Raw genomic sequence first — 12,164 nt, 5'->3', positions numbered from 1 at the left:
TTTAGTGGGATTCCAATTTGTGTTGCAGAATTTGGGAGAAATGGTGGGAAGGTTTCTTGCACCAAACCCACGATGCAAGTGAAGGTTAGTCAAAAAGAGTCACTTGTGTGGGTTGGGGTGAGCTTGGAGACTAGTTAAGGTGAAAATTCAAGATACTCAGGTTAATCAAAAAAAAAAAAAAGAAAAGAAAAGAAAAAGAAGAGAGCCTTCTGTTCCTTCTTGGTTTGGTTTGGTTAAAGAGGAGTCATGTCTGGGGCAGTGGCCCTTGTTGACAAGTAGTTTGGTTATTTTACCATCTATCCTTGATTAAAATCTACTCTTGCCTTTTGCTGGTTTTCTTTAATTTTCTAGGCTGAGAAGCTTGGCGTATTTGTTGGGATAGAGATGCAGCACAAGGAATTCTTGATGAATCAGAAACCCTAACAGCTAACAGAATTAATGATTTGATGTGGGTGCATATTGTGGTTAAGGGTTCCACCCTTTTATATTTTATAATTAATTATTAATTTTTTATTATTAAACTACTCGGACAATTTTATTTTTAATCGAATCGAGAAATCTTCAAACCGCAAACCTCACGGTTTGAGGATTTCTCAAACCATTTCCCCAAAAAATTGTACAATGTGGTGCAGTTGGTTTTCGCGGTTTGTTAATTTTTTTTAACACCGCTAGTTTAAGTTAATAATGTGTTTGAATACAATTATGTGTTTGGTTTTAAAAGTTAATAAATTATCAGAATTTAATAAAAAAATTAAAATGAAAATAATATAAATAAAATTTATAAAAATACTAATTTTTAACAAAAATGAATTATAAATTGATGTCCATAAAATTTTTATCATTAGATGATAAATTATATATAATTATTAAAAAATATATTAATATAGTATTTTATATTTAAATTTAAGTTTATTCATAAAAAGGTTAAATATATATGTTGAGACATTAAAATATATATATGTTAAATATATATATATATACAAACGCACATATAGAGAAGGGCAGGGAATAGGAGGCGACAACTACGATGGAGGCAATAATGGAGTTGGCAGCCGCAATGGAGATGGAGTCAACAATAATGATAAGGTGACGACGACAACAAACAGAGATGGAGAAGGCAACGATGGAGGCGATGATAATGGGGATGGGGCTAGAGGCAGCGGCTACCATGGGGGGAAAGAGGTGGTGATAATTAAGAAGGAGATAGAGAGAGGCAACAACGAGAAAGAGATGGGGGTAAAGATATTTTTGTAATGTTTTAAGGTTGGAAATAAGATCATTGTTAGAAGATAAAATTGTAAAATATTTAATCAACTAAATAAGTTATGGACAACGTTCTAAGAAAAGAAAATTTTATTTTTATATTTATATTTATATTTATAAAAAATTACCTATTGTATTTAAGATCTATGTATATGACACAACATTATTAGACAAAGACCAATGACACCAGATCACTAAAATGAAGTGCATCATATATTTACATTAGAGAAAATTCTATTTGTAGCCACCCATTTTACTCTTCGCAGCCATCTTTTTTAACATACCTAAAATACCTTTATTTGAAAATTCATTTTTATCCTTTCTATTGCAACCACTTTCCTTCTCAATAAATTGGCCGTCAACTGTCATATGCGGCAACCCATTCATAATGGGGCGAAGATAAAAAAAAAAAAAGAAGAAGATGAAAATACAGCCATAGAATAGAAGGCGATGTATCCAAACACACACATATATATACACAATCAGACACACATATATATATACACATATGCAGACACACACACACGTATATATAGATAAAGAGAGAGACACATACACACACACACATATATATATACATGTGTGTACACACAGACACAAGCACACAATTGGCGGTGACCATACCCACCGATGGCGACCGCCTCTATGCCCTCCCAAGAAGGCCCCCAAATCCCAAGGTTCGAGGGCGCCTCGAAGCACCCTGAACCCTAGGGTTCGGGGGGTCATAATGGGGTACCGCTGGCGAGTAAGGTTGCCGCCATGCCCAATGTTTCTGTGTGTATATATATATATATGTACGTGTGCGTGTATATATATGTGTATCTGTGTGTGTATCTATCGTGATGGGCCGCAATGCTGCCTTGGATTTTGTAGAGGCGGCCCATACCCACACAGCTAGTCTCCAAACACCAACTGACGATTTGAGTTGGTGGGGTTTAAGGATGTGTTTAGGGAGGACTGTGTGTGAATGATTGTGGCTATATGCGATGGTGATAGAAGAGTATAAAAACTCATAATTAAATAGGTATGATTAGTCGTTTGATATCTAAAATAAATTAGGTCACAAGCCAATGCACTAAATTATTATAATTAGGTTTATAAGCTTTTGCATAAGATTGTCAATTTATTGGTTTTTAAATTAACTTTTGGTATTAATCAATATGTTATTTTAGTTATAAATTAAACTGCAAAAAATAAACACAAGTCTGCAGGCCCATGGCCCACTTGACCCATGGGTCGTGTATGGTCGACCATTAACCATTAAAACATGTCCAAAAAAAAAAATTAAATTGGATAACCAAAGTTTAAAATAGTACAGTAGAGCACAAAATTTCTTATCAATGCGTAATCAAGAATGTCAATTTCAACCTCCCCTCTTGGTTTTGTTTGACTTTTAATTTGACCCTTTATTGAATTGAGTGAAATGTTTGGTGAATTTTAATTTAATTCACATTAAATGCGTTAAAAGACTTAAACTCAGCTGGAGTGCTTTAGATGGGTTCACATTAAACAATCATACCTGAAGTTCAATACAATTTGATCAATTTATCAAACAGTTTTATATAATTAAACTGTGATAATATCTGTTAAAGCGTGGGGGCCTTTGTAGGCATCATTAAGTCCATAATATCTGTTACCATTTACCACTTACCACTTACCAGTCAAAACTTACAGCGCACACAGCAGCTAGGAGAAGGCAGCAGAAGGAGAGAGACATGAATTGCTTACATCGCCTTGCTCATTATGCTGTCTGCGCAGCCACTAGGCAGCAGCAACCAATCGGAGTCCAATTCAAAGCTTGCTGCGTGCCCATCCACTTCAAACTTACAATCCGGAGTCACGCTGGCTAAAGCCTTGAAAAACTGCATTATAGCAGCCTGTCTAAAAACAATAGGCCTCGCAGGTTGGTTTTGTTTATTTCACAGCTATGGTATAGATGAAAGGGACACAGAAAAAAAGTAGTCCAAATTACAAAACATAGACTAAGAATTAGTCTCAATACGCTCTACTTTGATGAGAATGTGCTTTCGTTTTTAGGGTTTTGCTTTTACTTCTAAATTACTTCTGTTTGATTACATATATTGTTATTATTATTGCTTTCAGAAGGTTCCAAATTCTTGAAAACACGCGAAACAAACTAAAACAATACATGCAACTAATAAACTAAAACAAAACAATATAAAACAAAGAAAAGGCAAATTAGAGAAAGCACATAAATAAACGTGGTAATAACGAAGAAAAGGCAAGGCTATAAGCAGGTGGGTGAAGCTTATTTAAAGCTTCAACTGTCTTTTGTCTTTCTTTCTTTTTTTGGTTTGGTTGAAGTTATTAACCTAAAGAAACAATATGGGACGGTTAACCTACAAATGAGCTGACCTTTTTGATTTTTACTTTTGGTTGTTTTTTTGACCTTAAACAAATATATTTATGAAAATGTATCCTAATTCCTAAGGTGGTCTGGTTGAGTATGATTTTCGTAGCATAAGGAGGTCCCAATTGTAATTTAAGGGTTGGGGTTGCTCCTTTGTCGTAGCCTTTGTTTGAGGTTTGGCGGCTCCGTCATGCTATTGCTAGCGTCGTCATCAATCCTGTTTTTATTAGGCACGTTGACATACATTTGTGGCCGCACGTAGGTATTTGGTATCTGTTTTCTAATTAAGATCCCAACTTTTTTAACCAATTTTACGTTTAAGTTTTTGGGCACTTATTTAATTAATTACAAGTAATTTATAAATTATCATATGTATCTAAAATTATACTAAAAATGTAATATGATTGGTTATTAAGAACTTTTGAAAGTCGCCCAAATCGTGCACCGATGACAAATAGATACAAAGTCGATACATCCCCAAAATAGTATTTGTTAACTAAAATATAAGATAGAAAAAGTGAAATACGACACATATTTTAGATAAAAATATTTTTTATTATATTTATTAAATTTTTTTAACAGCCCACTAAAAATAAGTCACGTTACTTCATACTTGGGATTGTTCAGATAAATTTAATTTTTTTCTCTCTAAATAAATTTATTTTGAACTTTATAAAAAAAAAATGACCCATATGCCCCCTAATATATTCTAAAAAATTTAACAAATAATCTGATAAAAATTTTAAAATACTTCTCAATCTTATCTTAATTATTTTATATTTTAATTCATAAAATATTTTAACAATTGCCTAATGTAATATTGATCATGAGATAGAGAGGCAGAGAGCATGGATGGGTTCAAGGGCATAGCCAAGCGAGGCTTCCCGGGCCAGATCTTAATTTTTTTATATTATTTTTAATCTAAATTCAACTCTCAAAATTAATCCAAAATTATTGTATTAAAACTTAACTTAAATAGGCCAATGGTTCAAATCCACTAACTCTTTAAGTCTTAATCTGTTTCATTTTTAAATTTATCCAATTTCTTGCTTTCTTTCCCAATTCTCACTCAATTTTCTTTCTTCCGAACACTACTGTTAAGGCGCGTTTGATTGCCTATATTTTTCATGAAAAATGATTGTTTCTATAAATTCTCACTTTTGTAATATTTGATTAGCTAAATTTTCCAGAGAAAGTAAGTTCTAGTTTTCGGTCACGTGATGTAAATTTCTTGCTTTTGCTGGAAATGGTTTTTCAGGGGGGCTAGTTTTACATTTCCAGGGAATTCACTCATCGTGACACAGCACCAGCACCCAAATACATTGCTTGTCCACCTTAATTTCTCTAGAGTTTTCGTCTCTCATTCAAGCAGGCTTCGTCCCATTTTTCTTCGTCTCCATCCATCGCCGAAGTCGAGCCTCAACTCGAGCTTCGTCGCCATCTCCAACTTCCTATAAGTCATCATCCACCGCCGAAGACGAGCTCCGTACTGGGCTTCGTCACCATCTCCACAGAAGACCAGCTCTGACTTCGTTTTCGTGGCCATCTCCGCAGAAGACCATCTCCGATTTCAAGTTTCAGAGTGGTGTATTCACACTGACGGAGCGAGAGAGTGAAATAGCGAGAAAGAGAGAGAGAGACTCATAGTGACGATGGTGCGACAGCATTAGCGGTGGTGAGGACCTCGTCACCGACGGCAACGGTGGAGATGAGCGTGTCGGGGTAGTAGGCGGCAACGTTGCAGCTGACCCAGATGGCGATGGTAAGGTTGGAGGAGCCGATGGCGAGGATCTGGTTATTGGGCACGCTGACGACGACTCGCCGTCGTAGAGTCGGACATCGCTGATCTTCTGCACCTTTAGAAACGCCAAGCAACAGTGATGGCGGGAGAGAAACGCAGGAGGGAGACAAAGCGGTGAGAGAGTGGGTTTGGGTTTATTTTTATTTTATTGCTATTCTTCATCACAAATTAATAAACAGAGGGTGTTTATTGTTATTTTTAATTTTTTGTGATAAATACAAATGTATAGAAATAAAAAATAAAAAATCATAAATCATGTATAAATTAATAAATTTGGAAAATGAAAAAAAAAATTAATTTTGGGGATTTATTTTTTTGAGAAAACGATTTAGTAAACTTAAAATATATTATTATTTTGATTTTTCTATACAAGATTCAGTGCTTTTCAATACATTTTCACTATTGAATTTTATGAAAAATAATACATTTACTATAAAAAATAATGCCTATTAAACACGAAATGCCAAGAAAATAACCAAATTCTATAGAAAATATTATCAATCAAACACAGAAAATGGAAAATAACATCATTTTCTAGGAAGAAAATTATACCAATCAAACACCTTAAAATTTTAATTTCCAAGAATTATTTTCCCTAAAATTTATTTTCTTTCCACCCAAATTTCACCCTTGTAATCAAATGCACCCATATAGTTGAAAGAGTATTTTCTACAATAAACATTATAAAGAATTGATTGCTTAATAGAATTAGAGACCAATAGATGAATGATACCTTAATTGTATATGTTAAAAATAATGTATTTAATAAAATTGAATCATTATCAAACTATGAAAAGTCATAAAAAATTATTATAAAATATTTTTATATTTTAATATTATTATTATTATTTTATTTTTAAAATTATATTTTTTATATTTAAATTGGACCTAACTTAATGACAATTCTGGCCGGACCCATACCATGGGTTGGTGTCCTGGCGAAGTTGACTCATGGGGGAATCCCAGGGAAGCTTCAGTTTGGCCCTTTTTCAATAATTCTGCAATAATTTTCAAACAGAAGCTTGAGATATGATGGTTGATGTCAAAAGAAAAGGCTTCTTATTTTCCTTATTAATTTCAAAAGCATAAGCCTCTCTGGACGCCTCCCGGCCCTCCAACACACATTCTTCATACTTTCTTCCTAATCAATTCCATTCTATCAGGCGCATCAATAGAACAGAACAGAACAGAACCCCTTCCCTTCAGAATTGATGTGCTCTGTCTGAAACTAATAAAGCCTTTCAGCCTCCAAACAAAGACTTTAATTAGCTTCAATCCCACATTTTGCATATCCTGTCCAGGTGAATCTTCATTAGATTTTTTTAATCTTTTTACATATATTCTCTTCATATCTCTAGAGATAGATATTATTATTATTACATGCACGACAGGACAATGACAAGAAACATGACAGGAGGAGGCTTGACGGGTGAGGCTAAATAGGTCACCATATGTAACAGATCGAAGAAAAGCAGCCAAAATGAGGCAATGGAATCCCAGAGAAGTTTGAAAACAAAACAAAAACCAACCCGAATAAGCACAGAAATGGTCAACTGTTGGCAGCTTGTGTGTGTGTGTGTATCTTGAGATCCTCAATGCATTCCAGTACTCATTCATCAACAAGACGTCCAAAAGATTCATATACCATATATATAAATAAATTCGAGACAGCTTAAAATGGAGAAAGAACAAAACCCATCTAAAATATGTCATCAAACTAATATGGCAGCTTTACCCAATTTTTATACCAAAATTATGCCACTTTTACTAATGTAATAGTGAGATTTTCTCAAGTATATATATGAGTTTGGTTGATCCAATGAGTTTTATATCTTTATCTTATAATATATTAAAAAATAATTAACTACCCTTGGTGCAATAGTTCTTGTGATTATAAGATATGTATTTATTTAAAAGTCGTAAATTTCAATCGCACAAGTTTGCCAAAAAAAAGAAAGAAAAAAAGTGCTTAATTATTACCCTTTTGGGATTTGGCATGTACCCACCACTATGCCACCAAATATAGAATGAGATACATTGTTCGACCAGTGGGTTAATTAGCAGAAATGTAAGTAAGCAGGGAACAATCAACATGATTCTTTGATTAAGGTCTTAAGTACATGTTTATCACATGCCTTGTCCAGCTTAATTCTTTTGACTTTAATTTTGCTTGACTCCATTATTATTGACCCCCCATTCCCTCACTATTTATTTAAGTTCATGCATATTGTTCTTTTATCAATTTATTAAGTTAATATATACCCAGTAAAGACAATATTGCTTTTATTATTAACTTATGATTAGAAATCTTATTAGCATGGTAATTATCTTAACAACTTTTTTTTTTTTTGAGTTAGAGTCCTTGGCTCTAAATCCATTCGCAGTGACCTCACCTACGAACCGATCATAAGAACGTTTTGTTTTGTTAGAGATCTTGATAGACTCTCATTCTCCTAATAAATTTAGAAATCATATGATTAGAATCTCGCTAAATTACAAAAGCTAAAATAATAATTATACTAAAAGAAGTTAAAAACTCCATAGTTAATAAGATTTTACTCCAATTAATTACTCATGTTTAAACACTTGATAGATAAATTACATGTTTAAACACTTGATAGATAAATTATAACTACTGTACAAAATTTACTTGATTTAATTACTCATATTTTAAAAAATCATGATTTTTACATAAATAATTTACTGCATTGTCTCGATAAAATTTGATTTCAAGTTAAAATAAAATACAAGTAAATTTGATAAATATTTTTTATAAATTAAGGTGATACATAAAATTAATAATAATTATAATAATCTTATTTAAATTAACAATAGATATTTTATTTTTATTAATTATAAAGAAAATGATTATAAAATTGATCAAATTTATGTGTAAAAATAAAAGTTGGGGATTTCTAGGAGGCAAAGGGTTGATGCAGGAGGGAGGAGAGGGGACAGAGGACGCGTTTGGCGCTGGCGTCCAGCGAGTGGAGTCCGTTTTTAGCGAAAACGTAACTGAACTGGGACCCGGGGGCGGCCTCCTCCTCACGTACCAATTACAGGGGCGTCATCCGCGGTTCATGTCATGTCTTTCACTGCCCATGGGCCATTGCCATCCTCCTCAGTACTCACCACACCATCATCATGCGATGCTCAATCAATCATTTGCTTCACGTCATCCAACGCCTCAACCAGCTTCCTTTCCGTCAATACTCTACATCTAATTACCCGAATGATGAGCCGCTCCCTCGCTCCGCGGGGGGCCTAATTAATTAACCCATACGTACGTACCCATGTTGAATTTGAGAGTAAAAAAATCGTCCTTAAAAACATGGGCCAGCACTTGTTACCACTTCTTACCAACTAAGAAATTGGCGTGAAATGCAAAATGGGTTTGACTTAAAGACAGGACCATGGGTTGATATTTATGTTTACATACTAATTTTAAAAAAAATGAAAATGAAAGATTTATAAATAGAGAATTATGGGGGGGCAAAATGAAAAATCAATTTCAATACAATGACGTTCGCCAACCCTAGAAGAAGTAGGCAATAGTGTCTGCTAATCAACTCAACTCAACTGTATTTTTTTTTTTGTAATTACAGCTCAATTGAAGCCGAATGTCAAAAAAGGGCCGGGCGGGCGGAGGGGCGAGCCACCTCTCCAACCACCCCCCCTCTCTCTCTCTCTCTCTCTCTCTCTCCGTATAGTACCTTTGGTTGGTTGGTGGGTGCTTATATAAATGCGGGAAATGCGAAGAGTTTTTGGCAAGCTCTTGCTCTCATATCTCAACGCTCAACAGCAGCAAGCAATTGTGAAAGAGGTTGCCACCACCTTTCTCTTCACAACAAAGAGCTTCCAGCAAGAATGGCAATCCTCACCGCTGCTCACTTGGCCAGCTTCTTTGGCATTCTAGGTTTCAATTCCTTCCTTCAATATTCATTAATTCATTTCCCTCTCTCTCTCTCTCTCTCTCTCACCCCGCATAATAACCGCAGCTTCTTCTCCTTTTCTCTGAAACTTGGTTTCTTCCTTTTCTTGCAGGGAACATTCTGTCATTTTTGGTGTTCTTGGCCCCAGTGTAAGCTCTCTCTCTCTCTCTCTCTCTCTCTCTCTCTCTCTCTCTCTCTCTCTCTCTCTCTTTATCTCATGCAATGTTAATCATATATGTACATATATGGGTGGCAGGCCAACCTTCTACAAGATCTACAAGAAGAAATCGACAGAAGGGTTCCAATCACTGCCATACTCTGTAGCCCTGTTCAGCGCCTTGCTGCTTCTCTACTATGGCTTTCTCAAGACCAATGGGCTTATGATTATCACCATCAACGGCATTGGCTGCGCCATTGAATCCTTTTATCTCTTCCTCTTCATGATCTACGCTACAAAGGAGGCCAAGGTACGTACCTATCCTCTCTCTCTCTCTCTTTATATATATATATATATATATACCCAAAAAACAAAAACTATCAAAACTTTAAATATTGAATTAATTACTGGGCCTTTTCGTACATTCCTTTTTTCATTAATTAACTTCTCATTTTGTGGGTAACTTTTAATTTCAGATATACACAACGAAGCTGCTTCTCTTGTTCAACGTAGGAGCATTTGGTATCATGTTGCTTTCCACATCCCTGCTCTTTAAAGGCCATCGGCGACTTAGTATTGTGGGGTGGATTTGCGCTGTGTTTTCTGTCTGTGTTTTCGCCGCCCCTCTTAGCATTATGGTAACCAACGAGAGAACCATATATATTCATGGATTTTTTTTTTGTTTACTATAATTAATGACAGCTTTATAACTATTTTAAATTATTCTTCGTAAAAATTCTAGTTATGATTTATATATGAAACATGATAATTGTTTCATCTTATGATGTTTAGAGGAACTGGAAGTTTGTTATATAGAACAGACCATCATCCATACTGTTATGGTTGGGTGTCATCCATTAATAGAAAGCATATGTTGTTTCATGATCAGAACTTTTACGTAAATATCTGAAAATATGAATTGTTTTTTTGTCGCAAAGTGATGAAATACATAATTAAAGTTTACTGCATTGTTTAATTAATCAATACAAAATTATAATCAAATGCTCTTATTTATGTGCAGAGACGAGTGATAAAAACGAAGAGCGTAGAGTACATGCCATTTCCGCTGTCATTTTGCCTGACACTATCTGCCATCATGTGGTTCTTCTATGGATTTTTGATGAAGGACTTCTACATAGCAGTAAGTTTCCAAACCCTCAAAATAATAACCACCCATCTCAAGATGACCATCATTCTTAATTTTCTATCTAATTATTTTCTTAAAAATGATGTTTTCCATCAGCAGATCAACCCATTCCATTTTAAATAAGAACTTCAGTTTTTGTTTTTAATTGGGATCGATTTTGTGCTTGTTTGTCTGCAAATCATTATGCAATATCCTAACTGATATATATCACTGCTTTTTTCTTTGTTATTTCTGTGTGAGCAGACACCAAATATTCTAGGGTTTGTGTTTGGTATAGTACAAATGGTCCTGTACATCATCTACAAGGACAGCAAAAAGGCAGCTGCGCCAGATGCCAAGCTTCAGGATTCAACGACAGTTATAGACTTGCAAGTAGTGGAGATGCAAGAGAACGTCAAGCCAGAAGGAACTAAGGCACTGGTAGCAAATAATGATACAGCCAACAAGCCCATTCAACCAAGTGAAGCCAATGTGTGATACACACATACATATATATAGGAGATATATCTATCAATCTATCTATCTAGATATATATCTATATATATCTATATATTTGTGTGTGTAGGTGGACTGTGGACAAGAAAATTTTGGTTCAATTTAGGGTGGTCACATGTCTACCATGTTTTTTTTTTTTTTTTTGGGTCACTAATGTAACATGTCTTGTCATGTTTTATGATAAATAAATTAACATTCAGGGTAGATTACATATATGTGCTATCTCATTACATGTGAAATAATGCAATGTTGTTAAAGACATATTATAAGTGTTATCGATTATTATCTCTTATTAAGCCGAGATGGTTATTGAATAAATTTGTAATGATATTTTTTAGAAATTGAGATAATAAAATGAGAGAGATATATAGATATTTTGAGTATCTATATAATTGAAATACTTGGCATATCATGTAAATGAAAGTATATAAAATTATTGGTATTTTTAAAATATATTAGATGGCAATTATATTAATTATCAACTAATATCATGAAGAAGTCTTAAATGCACTTTTTTTTTTTTTTTTTTTTTTGGGGGGGGGGGGGGGGGGGCGCTAAGAGAAGAAGAGTTTTAATTGCACAATTTTATTATTGTTATGTTATGGTAAAACCCATTAGAAGAATTTGAGTTTCTTAGAAATAAAAAATAGAATTGTTTTCAATTTGATTAAAATTATTCTAATAAAAAAAATTTTTTAACAAAATTATTTCCTATGAAATAAAAAATTTATAATAATACCAAACATGAGATTAATTTCCTAATGGTGAAGTGAATTTTATAAGAATTCAATTTTGGGAAACTTTAAAAGATTAACCTCAAAAACGTCAGTTTTAGATAAAAACAAGAAACCATTTTCACTAATTTTTGAAATTATTACCATAATGAAAGTGAAAGCTTAAACTTGAAAATTAAAATAGAATTATTTGATTGATAATTTGTGTAAAAATAACCCCTCCACAAATCCCACGAACCCCAACTCCAAAATAAATAAATAACT

At 33.8% G+C, this 12,164-nt stretch overlaps 1 protein-coding gene across 1 annotated transcript; it reads left to right on the top strand.

Annotated features, from left to right (window-relative positions):
* Positions 1 to 9,221: 9,221 nt before the first annotated feature.
* Positions 9,222 to 11,386, top strand: LOC127814160 (bidirectional sugar transporter SWEET9-like). Its single transcript, XM_052355451.1, has 6 exons — positions 9,222 to 9,351; positions 9,480 to 9,516; positions 9,624 to 9,834; positions 10,001 to 10,162; positions 10,546 to 10,665; positions 10,915 to 11,386. The coding sequence occupies exons 1-6, from the start codon at positions 9,303 to 9,305 to the stop codon at positions 11,146 to 11,148; spliced, it is 813 nt and encodes a 270-aa protein (XP_052211411.1). The 5' UTR covers positions 9,222 to 9,302; the 3' UTR covers positions 11,149 to 11,386.
* Positions 11,387 to 12,164: the final 778 nt, after the last annotated feature.

The sequence above is a fragment of the Diospyros lotus genome, chromosome 12 (genome assembly GCF_014633365.1).
Source record: "Diospyros lotus cultivar Yz01 chromosome 12, ASM1463336v1, whole genome shotgun sequence".
Taxonomy (NCBI): Eukaryota; Viridiplantae; Streptophyta; class Magnoliopsida; order Ericales; family Ebenaceae; genus Diospyros; species Diospyros lotus.
This window is presented reverse-complemented; position numbering and strand designations above follow the sequence as displayed.